General features: G+C 50.3%; 1 protein-coding gene across 7 annotated transcripts in view; it reads right to left on the bottom strand.

Moving 5' to 3' along the window:
- Nucleotides 1-1,621: 1,621 nt before the first annotated feature.
- Nucleotides 1,622-18,134, bottom strand: part of LOC100339032 (multidrug and toxin extrusion protein 2) — a 50,047-nt gene continuing 33,534 nt past the window's right edge. Inside the window, exons 11-18 of one of the 7 annotated variants that reach the window (XR_007911382.3) lie at nucleotides 17,875-17,983; nucleotides 15,706-15,781; nucleotides 10,776-10,845; nucleotides 8,631-8,763; nucleotides 4,121-4,215; nucleotides 3,132-3,186; nucleotides 2,871-3,003; nucleotides 1,622-2,326 (exon numbers count right to left, since the gene is read on the bottom strand). Coding sequence is in view for 2 of the 7 variants with exons in the window: in XM_002722654.5 (XP_002722700.3) it covers nucleotides 2,600-2,841; nucleotides 3,132-3,186; nucleotides 4,121-4,215; nucleotides 8,631-8,763; nucleotides 10,776-10,845; nucleotides 15,706-15,781; nucleotides 17,875-17,983 (780 nt within the window). In the remaining 5 variants the exon portion in view is untranslated. Of the gene's footprint in view, nucleotides 4,216-8,630; nucleotides 8,764-10,775; nucleotides 10,846-15,705; nucleotides 15,782-17,874; nucleotides 17,984-18,134 lie in introns of all 7 variants that reach the window. The other 6 variants (XR_007911379.3, XM_002722654.5, XR_016224039.1 and 3 more) reach the window with 6 other exon arrangements.

Here is an 18,134-nt window from a genome sequence, read left to right as displayed (position 1 = left end):
AGAAAGCTTCTGGCTTCTGGGTTTGGATCAGCGCAGCTCCAGCCATTGCAGCAAATTGGGGAGTGAACCAGCGATGGAAGATCTCTCTCTGTCTCTGTCTCTCTGCCTCTCCTTCTCTCTGTGTGTAACTCCGACTTTCAAATAAATAAATAAATCTTTAAAAAAGAGAGAGAGATTCCACATGTATATGAAGATGGATTTTTCTATTTCTGCAACATGCCTTTGGGATTTTGATAGGGATTGTATTCAATCTGTAGATTGATTTTGGTAATATTGTCATCTTAACAGTATTAACTGCTAACTCTTTTTAAAAGATTTATTTATTTATTTGAAAGGCAGAATTACAGAGAGGCAGAAGCAGAGAGAGAGAGAGAAAGGTCTTCTGTCTGCTGGTTCACTCCCCCAGATGGCTGCAATGGCCAGAGCTGCGCTGATCCAAAGCCAGGAGCCAGGTCTTCCAAGGTCTCCCACATGGGTACAGGAGCCCAAGGACTTGAGCCATCTTCCACTACTTTCCCAGACCATAGCAGGGAGCTGGATGGGAAGTAGAGCAGCCAGGTCTCGAACTGGTGCCCATATGGGATGCCGGCACTGCAGGCAGTGGCTTTACTTGCTACGCCACAGCACCGGCCCCTGTAATATACATTTATAACTAATCTAATTCGACTCTTGAATAACATTTCTCGTACTACACTTCATGAGTAATGCAAGTGCCTTATCCAAGAATATTTTCAATGCCTTTTCCTAACCTTTATTTTTGGAATCTATAAGCTATAATAACCCAAACGCAATGTTGCTACTACTATTTTAAACAATTTTTTAATCCATTAAATAAATTAATAATGGAAAAAATAAGAGCTTTTCTTTGACCTTCATTTATTGCTTTTCTAACTCTTCCTTTCTTTGTGTCTATCTGAGTTCCCAGTGGATTTCAGGAAAGATGGTTTCCATGAGATCACAGTGCAATGCTTCCCACTCACGGGTATGGCACAACACAGGAAAACAAAGACAAAACACAGAACCATAGTGTTAGGAAGGAAGTGGAGGAAACGGAGCCCTCACACACCGCTGGTGCTAACATGGAAGGCACAGACACTGTGGAAAACACCGGTGGTTCCCCAAAACTTACATGCAGAACTACCGCATGGCCCAACAATGTCCTTCCTGCGTAAAAACTCAGAATGTCCAAACGAAAGCTTGTACGTGAATGTCCACAGCAGCACTGCTCACCAGTCAAAAGGAAGGGACAACCTACCCATCCACTCACACTGGACACACACACCAACTGTGCCCACAGCCCAGGGAGACGGCGCTCAGCCCTGAAAAGGAAAGGGGTCTTAACACACGTCAGTCTGTGGGGGAATCGCAGAGGAACATCGTGCCAGACGACAGAAACCAGGCTCAGAGGGTCTCACGTCATATGACTCCTTCAAGATGAAATAACCACAACACGCAAACCCACAGCCGCAGATCAGAGATGGGTGTACGCCCGAGGGGGGGGGGCGGGGTGAGATGGAGATCTATGGACTAGAAAGAGGTGGTGTCGGTGCAGCAGGGTGGGGGGGGGCGGGGTGAGGCAGGGCTCTGGGCTGGGGACTCTGCTCATGGCCTGGTGGGCTTGCCGTTGGGAAAAACTAATTATTGGGATTTTTTTTGGTTTGGTCAAATGCGCTGGAAAAGGCTCTGAAGATCCCTTGTCTGGAAGGTGAAGCCACCGTAGCTGACAGCACAGCAGCCAGAGCACAGCTTGAGTTTCTGGTCATTAAAATATACGTTGCCGTAAAATTGTGTTAAAAGGCAAAAAAATGAAAACGACTTTTATTGACTTTATATTCCCCAAATATTGCCAGCCACACTTTCGGTTTTAAGATGTTCATTGTATCAAACCTCGACATTAACAGAATACATTAACAGACCAACTGAATGAGGTCAGCCACCAAGCACAAAAAAATGAAGCAACCTTCCCGAAGGAGGAAAACTATTTTCCATACAGAAAGAGTAAAGAACATAAAAGAACATTTCCAGGGGCCAGTGTTGTGGAGCAGCAGGTGAAGCCGCTGCTGGCGACACCCACATCCCACATGAGCACAGGTTCAAGTCCCTGCTGCTCCACTTCCAGTCCAGCTCCCTGCGAATGCACCTGGGAAAGCAGCGAAGGATGGCCCCAGTGTTTGGGCCTCTCTCACTCATGGGGGAGACCAGAGTGGAGTTCCAGGCTCCAGGCTTTGACCTGGCCCAGCCCCAGGTGTTGTGGCTGGGGAGCGTATCAGTGTATGGAAGATCTCTCTCTCTTTCTCTGCCACTCTGCTTTTCAAGTAAATGAAATCTTAAAGAAAGAAAAAGAAGAAGAACCTTTATAGTAGGCAAAATCAAATTTATGGATTTAGAAACCATGATGGAGTCAACAGAGAAAAAGTTTACTTCAAATTCTAGCTCCGTTCTCGAACCACTGTTAGGATAGGGTAGCTTCTCAGAATGACCAAGGAACAACACTAACATCTGGGGCATGAAGACCATCGGCCAAACGACAAGGTCGCCTTCCAGGCTTAACTGATGCCTATCATCTGTAATCGGTTAGTAGACAGCTGATGACAGTGTTTTAGCCACGGTCCCCGAAAACTCTTATTAGAATTCCGGCCAAAAAGACAGCAAGAGCAGCAGCTAAAGCCCCTCCGCGGTAGAAAATCAGCTGCCTCGTTGACAAGATGTGCCCGACGGTGGGCACCACGTACTGCGTGCCGCCTTCTTCTAGAACCACCAGCTGGGCCGTCTGGCTCTCCGGTCCGATGACATCAGGCAAGATCACTGCACCGGGCACTTCTCTCTCCAGCATTGGTAGAACTGTTTGCAGAGAACAGTGGGGGAGTTACCTTGTGAACCGGGTGGAGCAAAGGACTGTCACGGAAGGTGTATGAGATGACATGGTAAGCACTGGCTGCCAGTCGTCAGTCAGGATACATGGAATTACATTCAACACATTTCAACGGAGAGCCCGGAGTCCACCTGGCCAATGACCGGGACAAGTTTGATTGAGCAAGAGAGCAGGATTTCATAAACTAAGCCACTCCGGCTACACTCAGTTTCAATCTTTTTAAGAGAAATAGGGCACACTATAGCAAAGCCCCCATTACCTGTAGGGGGAGGGATGGTCTCTTTACTCCCTTTTAGCCCAGCTCGAACCCGTGCCTAAAAACAAATGTCAGGTGAGTACCGGAAGTGGAAGTCAAGGTAGCAGTCTTCTGTTCCAGTGCAAAGCTCCCGCTCAAGGGTGACGTCATCTTGCACCACCTTTCTTAGTCCTGAAAATGCCTCAGGCCAGCAGAACACAACACCAGACAACCAGGCTGAGCGCACAGCAATAGTACAAAAAGCCTGTTGCTAGCATCGCGAGTGTCGTGCATTGTTTGCACTTACACCTTTCAGTGTTCCTAAACACAGGTAAAAGCAGTAAATTCTAAAGATGAATGGTGTCAGTTTATGGTCCTGCCACACTCTACTCACCTCGTAAATCAAACTGAGCGCAAGAAAGACAAAATAAATCTCAGTTAGGCAAATCAAAAGGGTTGAAAACGGAAAGGCTGGGTACAGCTGATGGCGGACAGCAGTGGAACCAAACTCACCCCTGGTGTTCCGGGCAACAACCCCGCCTCAGGCCAGCACCTACCCATCTCCTCTCAAGCCCCAAACAAGAGAAGGGCTTCCCACTCAACACAGACGCATCCATCATGATCTTGACCCTCTAGCCCTACGCCGCGTCCCACAGATCACAGATGTGTAGCATACTACCTTTTAGTGAAAGAAAAGAAACCTACGCAAATCAGTAATCTGCATAAGCGGACCCAAACTGCTATTTCTCTAAAACTGTTACACTGAAACAGGAAAGATACTTGGCAAGCGAATTCCTTTTTCTGTTGCTGCTGTTCACTTGTAAGGTGCATTCCCCGGTCTGTAGGTGTTAACTCAGCTCCACAGCAGGAGGAAGACGCGCTGCAACGCACTGCAAGGCGGTCTTCCCTCTGCCCCACCTGGCCTGTGAGATACATTTCATGGCCCTAAGAGGTTCCTGATCACGTGCTGGGATCAAGCAGGGCCACGTTTCCAAAAAGACACCACCTGTTACCTGCTCTGCAGCTCTTGTCCAGTTTGTCCTCCAAACATACACCAGGTAGAAAAGGGCTTGAAAGAAGACACAGAGGATCAAGCCCGACCAGAGGCCTGTGGGTGTGAAATGAGTACACAGGTCAGATCTTCTCCAGATCCACAGAGTGAAGTCCCAGTTAACCTCCGCCAAATTTTACATGACAGCGATTAGGTTAAGCGCTACCAGGGAGGCGTTTGTCAATAACGGAAAAAAGACTGGAACAAAATGCATTGAGATGCCCCCACATGACATCATAGGCAATTTCAATCCTCTTAATATGTTTACATATGTACAGGTAGATAATTTGTTCAAATCTATTTATTTATTTATTTATTTTTATTTAAAAGACAGAGACAGAGACACACAGAGAGATCTTCAATCTGTTAGTTCACTCCCCCAAATACCCAGACAGGTCTCCCATGTGGGTGGCAGGGACCCAAATACTTGGACCATCACTACTGCTCCCAGGGTGCACATGAGCCGACATCTGGAGTCAGAGTGGAACTGGGACTTGAACCAGGTGCTCTGATAGAGGACGCGGGTATCCCAGTGTCTTAACCACTGCACCCAAGGCTCACTCCACAAAGGCAGATGTCCATTATGCTAAGTGAGACACGCTAGGCACAGAAACACAAATCCTGCACGATCCGTTTCACTTATGTGTGGGAGCTAAAAATAGCTGAACTTACAGAAGGGAAGCAGAGTGGTGGCTGCCCCGGGCCGGAGCAGGGAGGCTGGAGAGATGCTGACCCAAGGTGCTCCCAGTTAGGAGCACTACGTTCAGGACCCAGATGGTGATTCACGGGTGACTACTGTTCGTGACAATGCGTTGTATTCATGAAAACTGCTAACATTTTACATGTTCTCACCATTAAAAAAGAAGGTACCCAGGAGCAGGCTTTGTGACTGACACCCACATCCGATGTCGAAGCGCCAGTTCGAGTCCTGGCTACTCTGCTTCTGAGCCAGCTCCCTGTCAACGCACCCGGGAAGATGATGGTCCACATGCATGGGCGCCTACGCCCGCATCAGAGACCGGGATGGAGTTCTTGGCTCCTGGCTTCAGCCTGGCGTAGCCCTGACTGTTGTGGCCATTTGGGGAGTTAAGAAGCAGATGGAAGATCTCTCTCTCTCTCTCCCTCCCTGCCTATTTCTCTCTCCTCTCTCCTCTCTCCTCTCTCCTCTCTCCCTCTCCCTCTCCCTCCCTCCCTCTCCCTCTCCCTCCCTCCCTCTCTCTCTCTCTCTCTCATCTGCCTTTCAAATAACTAAATAAGCATTTTAAAAGAATGTATAAGGCAACGGATATGTTAATTAGCTTAAATAACCCATTCTACAATGTATACATGTATCAAAACATCATGTTGTACACCGCAAATATATACAACTTCTATTTGTCAATGTAGCTAACACATCTGAGCACATACCATAGAAAATAGCAATAAGTACTTTAGTAGATAAAGAAGGAAACCACTTATTGACAAAGGAGCTTAAGATCTAATGGGGGGGGGGGTCTTTTATTTATTTATTTTTTTCTAACACTTAAGCTGAATTAAATGTAAAGCCAAGGGTGAAGACGGTTGCTTTGGTTAAGTGGTGCTTCCGAGGGTCTTGTGGTAGAGAAGGACCGCGGTAAGTCCCTGGCAGTTCTCCTCCCAGGTACCTGTAGACAATGATGGTGCCAGGCTGGGATGAATCAGGTACTGCCTGGTCCAGTCCGTGCCGATCATTAAGCCAGCATGGGACATTACCAAGACGACGAGACACTAAGCACCAGCAGTGTGTGGACACCAGCCAGCTCTTCCGACGGCTTCCAGACTGACATTGCACCAAGAAAGGGGGAGAGAACTGACAGCAGCTCTTTCGCACAAACGCAGCTGGCCTCCAGGTCTCGGGGAGTCCAGCAGGTGGACTCAGAGTCAGTGCCCAAGTCTCCGGCCAGTCCGCATCTATTCTCTACGGACAGATCTACTGGAAGCGTCTTGGGATGAAGCCTAAGGGAGAAGGATCTCCCTGAGGAAGCCACGAGAGGTCTGAAAACAAGTTGCATTAAGCCGAGGGACCTCCGCCTCTTCCGCCTGTAGGGGGAACAGGTGCGGAGCGCTAACATCTCAAGAAAGGACGTGAGTGATGCGGGGCGGAGACAGCGTACAGGTGACAAGTCCATCGCCATGCTGCTGTGTGCCCAGCTCTTCCCTTCTCACCCGTGGGCTAAAGCCCTCACACATGCAAAAGCTGTTACTGAGCCACACATCGTCAGGCTTGGCAGCGGCACTGGGCAGAGCTTGCAAGCATGGGTGACCGAACCAGAAAGGCGGTCAGAGGGCGGAGATGTCGGCCAGAGTGTACGAATGTAGGTGCGGCCGAAACCGCAGAGTGGAGGGCAGGCACGAGGTCAGGCCAAAGATGGAGGCACCGTCAGCACCAAAGAGCGAGGCCCTGAGACTCACGGGAGAGCGCGGAGGCCAAGAGGAACAGCACCGTCGCCAGCATTCCAAGAGCAAAAGCAGACAGAGCGCCAGAGAAGTAGAGAAAAACCAAGATCCGAGGGCGAGCTGAGAAAAAAAAGGAACCTCGGGGCCGGTGCTGTGGTGTAGCGGGTAAAGCCACCACCTGCAGTGCAGCATCCCATAAGGGTGCCAGTTCAAGTCCTGGCTGCTCCACTTCCCAGCCAGCTCTCTGCTGTGGCCTGGGAAAGCAGTGGACAATGGCCCAAGTCCTTGGGCCCCTGCACCCGCGTGGGAGACCCAGAAGAAGCTCCTGGCTCCTGGCGTCGGATCGGCCCAGCTCCGGCCATTATAGCCAACTGGGGAGTGACCAGCAGATGGAAGATCTCCCTTTCTCTCTCTCTCTCTCTCTGCCTCTCCTTCTCTCTCTAACTCTTTCAAATAAATACAACACAGGAACCTCGCCCAGATGCTAAGGCCCAACGGATACAGCACTCAGTCAATGCCAGGTAAAGGGTTGGGGGAGGATGAGCCCCAAGGATAGAGGACAACACCAGGGCGGCTCTGGAGTCAGCTACCCGGGTCAGCTCCTGCTTCCCCGCTAACACGTGTGCTACTCTGACACACTACTAAATCCCTCAGGTTTTAGATCTTATGATAAAATGCAGCTAATGGAAATCAGACCTTATATAGTTGTCATTAAGTTAAACGGCATAATATGCATAAAGAGCTTAGCACAGTATTGACAAAAGCTGTCCACGAATACTGTCTTATCTGTGCATTTGAGCAGTTACAGCATTTGCAGGAAAAATACAAATTTTGGCACATTTTGGCTTGTGGTCAAGGTGCCCGTTAAGATGAACACAGCACACACTGGAGTGCATCGTGGGTTCAGTTCCCACTTTTGGCTCCTGACTCCAGCTGCCTGCTAATACAGACAATGGGAACAGCAGTGGACGCTCCAGGGGTTGGATTTCCACCACCCACATGGGAGACCTGGGCTCCCAGTTTCAGTCTGGCCCGGTCCTGGTTGTTGCAGGCATGTGGGGAGTGGACCAGGGGATGGAAGCTCTCACTTGGGACTGGAAGACTAAATGCTACTAAGGTAGCACTACTCTGCAAAATAACTACAGGTTCGCATGCAGGCCTGATTAAGAACGCCAATGCCTTTTCAGACAGAGATGGAAAAGCTGGTCCTAGTTCACGTGGGATGGCAAGGGGCCCCCAACAGCCGAAACAACAACAATGGAAAAGCATAACAAAGTTGCAGGATTCACATCTCCTGACTTCAAAACTTATTACAAGGGGGCTGGTGCCGTGGCTCACTAGGTTAATCCTCTGCCTGCAGCGCCAGCATCCCATATGGGTGCTGGGTTCTAGTCCCGGTTGCTCCTCTTCCAGGCCAGCTCTCTGCTGTGGCCCGGGAGTGCAGTGGAGGATGGCCCAAGTGCTTGGGCCCTGCACCCGCATGGGAGACCAGGAGGAAGCACCTGGCTCCTGGCTTCGGATCAACGCAGCACGCCGGTCATAGCAGCCATTGGGGGGGGGGGGTGAACCAATGGAAAAGGAAGACCTTTCTCTCTGTCTCTCTCTCTCACTAACTCTACCTGTCAAAAACAAACAAACAAACAAAACCTTATTACAAAACAACAGTAAGCAGGTGAGGGTGGGGATGGGTAAGGACAGACATACAGACCAATGGGCCAGTACTGCAAGTCCAGAAATGAACTCCCAAGTCCACGGTCAGCTGACTTTTGACAAGCAGTCCAAGAGCACGCCGTGAGGAAGACTCCGGTCTTCACCGAGACCTACTCACACGTCTTTCAGAGGGAATTCTGCCCAGCAGTGTGGGCTCCGAAGTTCCCCACCACTCACCAGGCCCCAACAGTAACTGACTCCTGCTTGAATCCATTATTTAGTCCTGGTCTTGGCCTGAGGGCAGGAGCTTGCTGACTTTGTTCAACACTGTATTTTAGACAGACATTGCTAACTCCTAACACGACAAGTGAGGGTTGAGGCGAGTCCCTGGGGAATCAAACGCATACCTATTATCCCAAGTTTGGCAGCAAACATCAGAGATACTCCAGTGGGAAATCCGAAAACATAGTAGCCGATGGCATTCAGGAGAGCACCAATCTTTTGTTTACCTGTGCCTCTCAGGACTCCTCCGGAAGTGCCCTAGGAAGAAGAAAAGCAAGGTTGCAGGCTCGGGGCTGTCGTCCTACCAAGTTCACGATACAACATTAATATCCCGTTACTTTGGATATGGTCAAATCTTAAAACAAGAGACCAAGGACAACATTTGGCATCTCAAGTTATGTTAACAACAGCTACAATACTAAAATGCAACAGCTTTTGTCAGAAAGCCATCACCGAATAGTATTGGGATCTGTTTATCCTGGCTGTTTAAGAATATTTTGTAAATGCAGATGTTGGGGCCGGTGCCGTGGCACAGTAGGTTAATCCTCCGCCTGCGGCACCAGCGTCCCATATGGACGCCAATTCCAGTCCCGGCTGCTCCTCTTCCTATCTAGCTCTCTGCTATGGCCTGGGAAAGCAGCAGAAGGTGGCCCAAGTCCTTGGGCCCCTGCACCCACATGGGAGACCCGGAAGAGGCTCCTGGCTTTGGATTTGGCGCAGCTCCAGCCATTGCTGCCATCTGGGGAGTGAACCAGTGGAAGGAAGACTCACTCTGTCACTTTCTCTGTAACTCTACCTCTCAAATAAATAAATAAAATCTTTTTTTTAAAAAAAATGCATGTGTTATAGGGAAGATGCAGGGGCAGCCTTCAGCTTGGCAGTTAAGATGTTGCCTCCTACACCAGAGAGCTGGGTCTGATTCCTGCCTCCAAATCCGGCTGGTGCAGATCCCAGGAGGCAATGGTGATGGCTCCAGTAACTGGGTTCCCACCAACCAGCTTCGGCCTCCGCTGTTGCAGGTACTGGGAGAGCCAGATGATAGGAGCTCTCTCTGTCTCTCCACCTCTCAAATAAGTTATACAAAAGATTTTTAAAAATTTATTTGAGAGGCAGAAAGATGTACAGAGACACAGAGATCGCCCATCTGCTGGTTCAATCTCCAAAATGTGGGGGCCAACGCTGTGGCGCAGCAGGTTAATGTCCTGGCCTGCAGTGCCAGCATCCCATATGAACGCCGGTTCTAGTCCCGGCTGCTCCTCTTCCCATCCAGCTCTCTGCTGTGGCCTGGGAAAGCAGTAGAGGATGGCCCAAGTCCTGGGGCCCCTGCACCCAGGTCTGGAGGGAGCTCCTGGCGTCGGATAGGCACAGCTCCAGCCGTTGCGGCCATCTGGGGAGTGAGCAAGCGGATGGAAGACCTCTCTCTCTGTCTCTACCTCTTTCTGTAACTCTGTCTTTCAAATAAATAAACTAAATCTTTTAAAAAAAAATATCTCCAAATGCTCACAATAGCCAGGGCTGGGCCAGACCAAAATCAAGAGCCAAGAACTCAATCTGGGTCACCCCTGTGTGTGGCAGGGACTCAAACCATTGATCCATCACCTGCTGCCTCCCCGGGGTGCCCATTAGCAGGAAGCTGGAATTAAAAGCAGAGGCGGGACTTGAACCCAAGCACTCTGATGTGGGGTCCCATGTGGTGTCTTTACCACTGTGCCAAGTGCCTGCCCCACAATTAGTTACTTTTTAGCTAGGTGTCATTGATGGTATCTCAGCAGAAGTCAGTGTAATATCACCGCTGCTGACAATGAACATGACCTTGTCTTCGCACTATTCTTAGGACAGCCAGTGCTCCAATCGTGGGCTCAGAGTGACGCGGACAGAGTAAAAGTTGCATAGGGAAAAACAGCAAATGACAAATGGGCCTAGAGGGCGCGTCATGAAGGGTACGCGCTCGGCTGGGAACAAGCTTCGAGGAATGATGCTGCACGACAACACAGGGGCCTTCAGATCCCTGTCCTCCTCCCCCTCCCCCCTCCCCCTCTCCCTCCAGGGGGAGCCTGGAGACGGACTTTGTTGGCCCAGGGAGGCAGGCACAGGCTAAGTCAGAGAGGTGGAGAACGCGGGGCTCCTCTTCCTTGGGAGGCCGGGTTCTGGTGCAACCCGTTCCCTCCCTCCAAGGCTCAGGCTAAGCAAGAGCTCCCTCTGTGCAGAAACGGAACTGGACATTCGATTTTTTAGCTACAAGGCCAGAAGGAGCCCCGCCAGATACTCACTGCCAGTGCATCAAATAGATGAAACGGAGCAAACACGGGCATCACTTGGCTCACCAGGGAAATAATATCTCTGTGGGAGGAAAAGCAAGCAGTCAGTGACCTAAAAAGACAAACCATGTGCAATCACCGGTTACCTGCTGACCTGACGCACCCGAGAGATGGAGCAGTCAAGTTAGTCAAAACAGTACGTTTCTTTTGGACAAAGTGCATAATAAAGCATAATTCCATGGGGAGGGGATTTGGAGCAATGGTTAAGTCACCACCTGGGACGCCCACGTGCAACGTCAGAGTGCCTGTCCCAGTTTCCCCGCTTTGGACCCAGCTTCCTGCTAATGTGCACCCTGAGAGGCAGCAGGTGATGGCTCAGGGACTTGGGTGTTCTGACACCCACATGGGAGATCCGGATTGCGTGCTGTGCTCCTGGCTTTGGCCTGGCTTAGCCCAGCAGTTGTGGGCGTCTGGGGAGCGAAACCAAGAGGACGGACGATCTCTCTGTGTGTCTGTCTCTCCAAGTCACTCTCTCTGCCTTTCACACAAAGATTAAAAAAAAAAGCTCAAACTATTTTTTTTTTTTTTAGAAAATGAGTGAGAACCAAATCAGGACACAAAGTCTCCATCCAGGTGACATCATGTTAGATGGCACAACAGGAAGCTCAAGTCGCAAAAGCAACTTTGAATTGGCAAGAACTGTCAGGATCGGCTATTTCAGAACACTGAGTCCAGTCAAAAACTCGCAGTAATAACTAAGTAGTAAGTAATATGAGGAGTGAGGGATGAAGAAAGAGGCTGATAAATATTAGGGATTCTGGCATTTCACCTCACAGCCACTTTGCCATCCCCCGCCGTGGTAGACAGCTGTAGGGGCCCTGCCTGCATTCCTGTCCTGACTTGCTGGGGCCAAGTTGGGCAATGAGCACCTTGGCCTCCAAAAATCAAGACTGTGTGATTTGATCTTCCTGGAGGGCCACAGGGAGCACTGGTACAGAGGCCTTGGGGGCTGTCCCTGTCAAAGACTTTAAAGAAACAAACAAAACCTAAATTTTTCATATGGGAGCAATGAAATTAACAAAATGTCAGGTTATTTCATCTTTATGAAAACTAATTTGCAAAGGTGACTGAATTATAAATAGCTCTGGAGGCAGTGCTGTGGCTCAGTGGGTTAATGCCCTGGCCTGAGGCACCGGCATCCCATATGGATGCCAGTTGGAGATCTGGCTGCTCCACTTCTGATCCAGCTCTCTGCTATGGCCTGGGAAAGAAGTGGAAGATGGCCCAAGTCCTTGGGCTCCTGCGCCTGCGTGGGAGACCTGGAAGAAGCTCCTGGCTTCTGGCATCAGACTGGCCCAACTCTGGCTGTTGTGGCCACTTGGGGAGTAAACCAGTGAATGGAAGACCTCTCTTTCCCCCATCACCCCATCCCCAACTCTGCCTTTCAAATAAATTAATGAAAGAAAGAAAGAAAGAAAAAAAGAAAGAAAGAAAGAAAAAGAAAATAAGGAGCAAGGGCAATGGAAGCTTCCTCCTTGCGGAGGCTGAGTTCCCCGGGATGCTGGTAGGACGTCGGGGTAGAGAGGAAGAACGTAACGAACGTGCCAGATTTTTTGATGAACGAGGAGCAAATGGAGATAGAAAAGAAAATGCTGTCACCCACGGAACTAGGAAACAAGAAATGCCAGGATGAGTACAAAGTTAGACAACAAGGATCAATGAGCCCACACGCAGGATCTTGCACTTGGGCTCACGAAGGCAGTCGCATCCCGGGACTCGGGGTGGTGTAGCCGACCAAAACCCTAACGCTGGCTCTCAGGCTCCACGGTGGTGCTAACCGTGGCTCACGGCACTGCCCTCGGGTCTGCGTGAATTCACGACGGTGGAGACGCAAGACCACGTCCCAGGAGACACGGCTGTAGGAATGCCAGGCGTTTGCCAGGGACAGCACAGGAGTCCCGTCTCCACCTGGGGCCAGAAATGGACGCTCTCCCAGGGCGGTCACAAGAGCAACTCTGCTATCAGTGGGCAGAAGCTATGCGTGGGAGAGGGGGATTTCAGCCCCAAAACAGGAAAGGGGTCCTGAGAGCCCAAGCTGTCCTGGGAGGTAGCAAGTTCCTTCCCACCAAGCTTATTCAAGCAGAAGCTACACAGCGGACAAGGACAAGGACGTTTCAGAGGAATCCCGACGGCAGGTGGGTGATCACGTTCAATAGCTTTTTAGATCCCTTTAATTTCTATGATTGCTAATTTGGAAAGTTTTTTTTTTTTTTTGCCATTACTTTTTCAATTTTTTTTATTCTTCCTTCTCCTCCTCTGCTTTGACAATCCTACATGCATTTTAGGCCATTCACGGCTTTTCCTTCTCAGTCTTTCGTCTCTCTGCATTTCATTTGGGATGTCTGCCGCGTCTGTATCTTTAAGCTGACTATTCTTTCATTCTTTAGTGTCTAATCCACTACTAATGTCCTCCAAGGTGATTTCATCCCACAAGTTCTTTCCTCTCTCGAAGCTCAACTCAGTGGCTTTGTTTTGCTTTTGTATCTTTGTTTCACTTTGACATGTTTCTGTTTTCCTCTGACTTCTTGTAAATGTGCAAAATAGCTATATAGTTTTATATATATATAGTTACATAAAGATATATTTATGTACTAATTCCATTACTTGTTTCATTTCTGGGTCAGTTTCAGTTGACTTGTTTCTCGTCATCATCAATAGAGGATCATAATTCTTGATAAACGTGGTAGTTTCACTTTTTTTGTTTTTAAAGATTTAGTTATTTATGTGAAAGGCAGAGTGACAGAGAGAAAGGGGAAGGGAGGGAGATAGAGATCTTCCATCTGTTGCTTCACTCCCCAGATGGCCACAGCAACCAGGGCTGAACCAGACCAAAGCCCAGAGCCTAGACCTCCATCTGGGTCCCCCGTGCGGGAAGCAGGGACCCAGGGATGGAGCCGTCACCTACTGCCTCCCAGGGCTCACAATGGCAGGAGGGCAGGTCAGAAGCAGAGTAACCGGGACTTGAACCAGGCACTCAAGGATGACACGTGGGTGCCCCAGGCAGCAGTCTAAGCCCAGTCACGGTGTTCACTCCTGCTTGGTGACTCTTAGTCGTACGCTGCACTCTGTGCACTTCACCATGCTGAGTACTGCGTATTCTTTTGCTATTTGCAAGCACCCTTGAGCACTGACGTGGTTAAGTTCTATGATGTAGTTACGTTTTCTGGGATCAGTTAAAACCTTTCAAGGCTTGCTTTTAACCTTTGTGACACAGGAGCAGAACACAAGTTAGTTCTAGAGCTAATTTTGCTCCACTATGGAGGCCAGATGCTCTGCTAACTTTCCCAGCTGCCGAATGTGCTTCAAGGCTGTTCCGTTCTGGTTGGCAATGACAGAACTTTTTCCCCTATGATGGGTGTTCTGCCTGCTCCTTTGGATGCGTCCCCCGCCTTGGCCATGGCCCCCACCTTGGCCGTGGGCTGGAAACCCTCTCCCAGGAAGCTGGGGCCATCAGGGACTCTCTTCCTTTGTTTTGCCTCCCAGGAATTATTATTCTGCACTGCCTACAGCCCAACGTCTGAGAGCCGTTTGTTCTTCACTTAGGGTCTGAAGGTAAATCCAGTCCCCGGAACTTTATCAGATCAGATCACCTCCTTAGTGCTAAACTTTTGTAAGAATGTGTTAGGAGGCCGGCGCCGCGGCTCACTAGGCTAATCCTCCGCCTAGCGGCGCCGGCACACCGGGTTCTAGTCCCGGTCGGGGCGCCGGATTCTGTCCCGGTTGCCCCTCTTCCAGGCCAGCCCTCTGCTGTGGCCAGGGAGTGCAGTGGAGGATGGCCCAGGTGCTTGGGCCCTGCACCCCATGGGAGACCAGGAAAAGCACCTGGCTCCTGGCTCCTGCCATCGGATCAGCGCGGTGCGCCGGCCGCAGCGCGCCGGCCGCGGCGGCCATTGGAGGGTGAACCAACGGCAAAGGAAGACCTTTCTCTCTGTCTCTCTCTCTCACTGTCTACTCTGCCTGTCAAAAAAAAAAAAAAAAAAAAAAAAAAAGAATGTGTTAGGGTATCAGTCTATCTAAAAGCAATAGGGTCAGAACAACTAGAAGAGTACATTTAAAAATAATAAAACTAGGGGCTGGCGCTGTGGCATAGTGGGTGGAGCCACTGCCTGCAGTGCCAGCATCCTATATGGGCATTGGTTTGAGTCCTGGCTGCTCCACTTCCAATCCAGCTCTCTGCTATGGCCTGGGAAAGCAGTAGAAGATGGCCCAAGGACTGCACCCATGTGGGAGATCCTGGCTCCTGGCTTCGGATCAGCCTAGCTCTGGCCATTGTGGCCATTTGGAGAGTGAACCAGTGGATGGAAGACCTCTCTCTCTGCCTCTGCCTCTAACTCTTTCAAATAAATAAATAAATCTTCAAAATAATAATAAAAAAACTAAATTTCTTCCTAAAAGTAATTTGAGGTAACTGATACAAATTACTGAAGCTCTTCTATGAACTGGTTTTTTAAATATTCACATGACACCTTATTATGAATCTATGCAGCGTGGAAACGCATAACTACAGAAAATGCAGTAACAGTCAGCCTGCGCTGAAGGCAATGATGCTTGTGGCTACTGCCCAGGCTACAGCAGGCACGGAAGTAGCCAGCGTGCCCGGACGGTGAGGGGCCTTCCTGGGGAGAGGCCGTCTGTGTGCTACTCCTGGGGGTCTCTGAGCAGAAGCAGCACTGAGCACGGAGAAGCCCCTCTCAGGTTTGATGAGCGCGTGAGCTGGCTAGTGGAGCAGCAGGGTGATGTTCGTGGGCTCCTGTCGCTCAAGCTCATTCAGAGGTAGTGCCGGACCTCTCTCCTGGCTGCACCCGGGCTTCTTCCCCAGTGAAGTGACATGCTCCGTGGGGCTGCCATAGTCAGAGAGAGGCAGTTCTGGATGAGTACCTACTTGTCACTGGTGAAGACGTAGGCGACCACATCCTTCAGAGCTGCGAGCAGGACGCCCACCACAAGCGCGCAGATGCCTGGAAAACAGAGAGGCCACGAGGAAGGACAGTTCCCCAGGGGGACGCGTCCTGCGGCGGATCTCTCATGAGATTCTGCATCCACAGCTCAAGACGCGGAATCACGTACGTGAGGGCTTCTTATTGTCTATGAAATGCGCAAGCAAGATCAGATGGTCTCATCTGCTTTTTCTTCTTTTTTTTTAAAGAGCTATTTTTATTTATTTGAAAGACAGAGTTACAGAGAGATGCAGAGGCAGAAAGAGAGGTCTTCCATTTGCTGGTTCACTCCCCAGATGGCCACAATGGCCAGAGCTGGGCCGATCAGAAGCCAGGAGCCAGGAGCTTCTTCTGGGTCTCCCATGCGGGTGCAGGGGCCCAAGGACTTGGGCCATCTTCTACTGCTCTCCCAGGCCACAGCAGAGAGCTGGCTGGGAAGTGGAGCAGCCAGGACTTAAACTGGCATCCATATGGGATGCTGGCACTGCAGGCCAGGGCTTTAACCCTCTGTGCCACAGTGCCGGCCCCTCATCTCCTTTTTCTAAGAGAGACTCATGGGAAAGATGCTCAATGAGATATCGTTATTGTGGTTTGAGGTTTTGAATCCCCTCCAGGTTCATGCTGAGATTCATCTCCAGTGTGACAGCACTGGGAGGTGTGGCCTTTGGGAGACTCTGCCCTCACGAGTGGTATTAGGGCCCCCGTACAGGGACTGAGGGAGGGAGGTGGTCCCCTTCAGTTCCTTCTGCCACGAGGACACAGCATCAAGGCACCATCGTGAAAGCAGACAGCAGCCCTCACACACGGCCCACCCTGCTGCTGCCTGGGTTTGGGCCTTTCACGCTTCCTGAGCCATGAAACAGAAATTTGGGGGTCTTTGTAAGTTACCCCATCTGTGGTAGTCTGTCACGGCTAAGACAGCAAGATAATTAAAACTCTTTTCCAATTGCTCAGAATACAGAGTGCTGGAGATGCAGAGGAGGCAGGAGCCACCCAACTACAGTCATAAAGCAGGACTGCCGAAGAGAACCACTGCCTTTGAAATTAGCTCAGTAATGGGGCTGTGCTGTGGCGCAGCGGGTTAATGCCCTGGCCTGGAGCGCCGGCATCCCATATGGGCGCCGGTTCTAGTCCTGGCTGCTCCACTTCCCAGCCAGCTCTCTGCTGTGGCCTGGGAGGGCAGTAGAGGATGGCCCAAGTCCCTGGCCCCCTGCACCCACGTGGGAGACCCGGAAGAAGCTCCTGGCTCCTGGCTTCGGATCGGCGCAGCTCCGGCCATTGTGTCCAATTACGGAGTGAACCAGTGGGTGGAAGACCTCTCTCTCTGTCTCTACCTCTCTCTGTAACTCTTTCAAATAAATAACATAAATCTTTAAAAAAATTATCTCAGTACTGCCAAGCATAACGTTATGTAGTTGGTAGATAGCAACAAAAAACAATTAGCAGTAATTAGTATTATTATTACCAATTAGTAAATTGGCAAGAGCATAAAGAACAGAGATCTGGGTTGTGTATATGAGGGTACTTCAAAGTTTGTGGAAAATGGAATCAAGCATGAAGTTTATTTTGATATAAAGCCCTGCATTTTTTTCTTTTCTTTTTTTTTTTGGACAGGCAGAGTGGACAGTGAGAGAGAGAGACAGAGAGAAAGGTCTTCCCTTGCCGTTGGTTCACCCTCCAACGGCCGCCGCGGCCAGCGCACTGTGGCCGGCGCACCGCGCTGATCCGATGGCAGGATCCAGGTGCTTCTCCTGGTCTCCCATGGGGTGCAGGGCCCAAGCACTTGGGCCATCCTCCACCACACTCCTGGGCCACAGCAGAGAACTGGCCTGGAAGAGGGGCAACCGGGACAGAATCCGGCTCCCCGACTGGGGCTAGAACCCGGTGTGCCGGCGCCACAAGGCAAAGGATTAGCCTAGTGAGCCACGGTGCTGGCCTGTATTTTTTTTTTTTTTTTTTTTTTTTTTTTTTTTTTTGGTAATAGGCACTTTTATGAAGTTTTGGAAGGCCTTTCCTACACATCAATTTCAAATCTCGGGGGCTCGTAAGGAAATGCTGATACACGGATCCTCCACTTACCCGCTAAAGCCAGCCTGGCGGCCGGCATCACTCACCGGCACACAGGAGAGCGGCAGTACAGGAGCACCGGGCCTGCTCAGCACTCCCAGCTCCCAGGGCGTTGCCCACACGGACGCTGGCTGCCACACCGAAGCCGAGGGGCACCTGGGAATTAACGAGCACAAAACACAGTCACAAGCCATCAAAATCTCCAAATTCAGCGCTGGTGCACGAGCGTCCAATGACATGGAAACTGTAGACAGACTCAGAGATCTGCATTCTAGAACCTTCTATCACCACGTGACCGGAAAGGCAC

This window comes from Oryctolagus cuniculus, chromosome 17 (genome assembly GCF_051225735.1).
Source record: "Oryctolagus cuniculus isolate XC-2025 breed Fujian yellow rabbit chromosome 17, ASM5122573v1, whole genome shotgun sequence".
Classification (NCBI taxonomy): Eukaryota; Metazoa; Chordata; class Mammalia; order Lagomorpha; family Leporidae; genus Oryctolagus; species Oryctolagus cuniculus.
The sequence above is the reverse complement of the archived record's forward strand: the minus strand, read 5'-3'. Positions and strand labels throughout refer to the sequence as shown.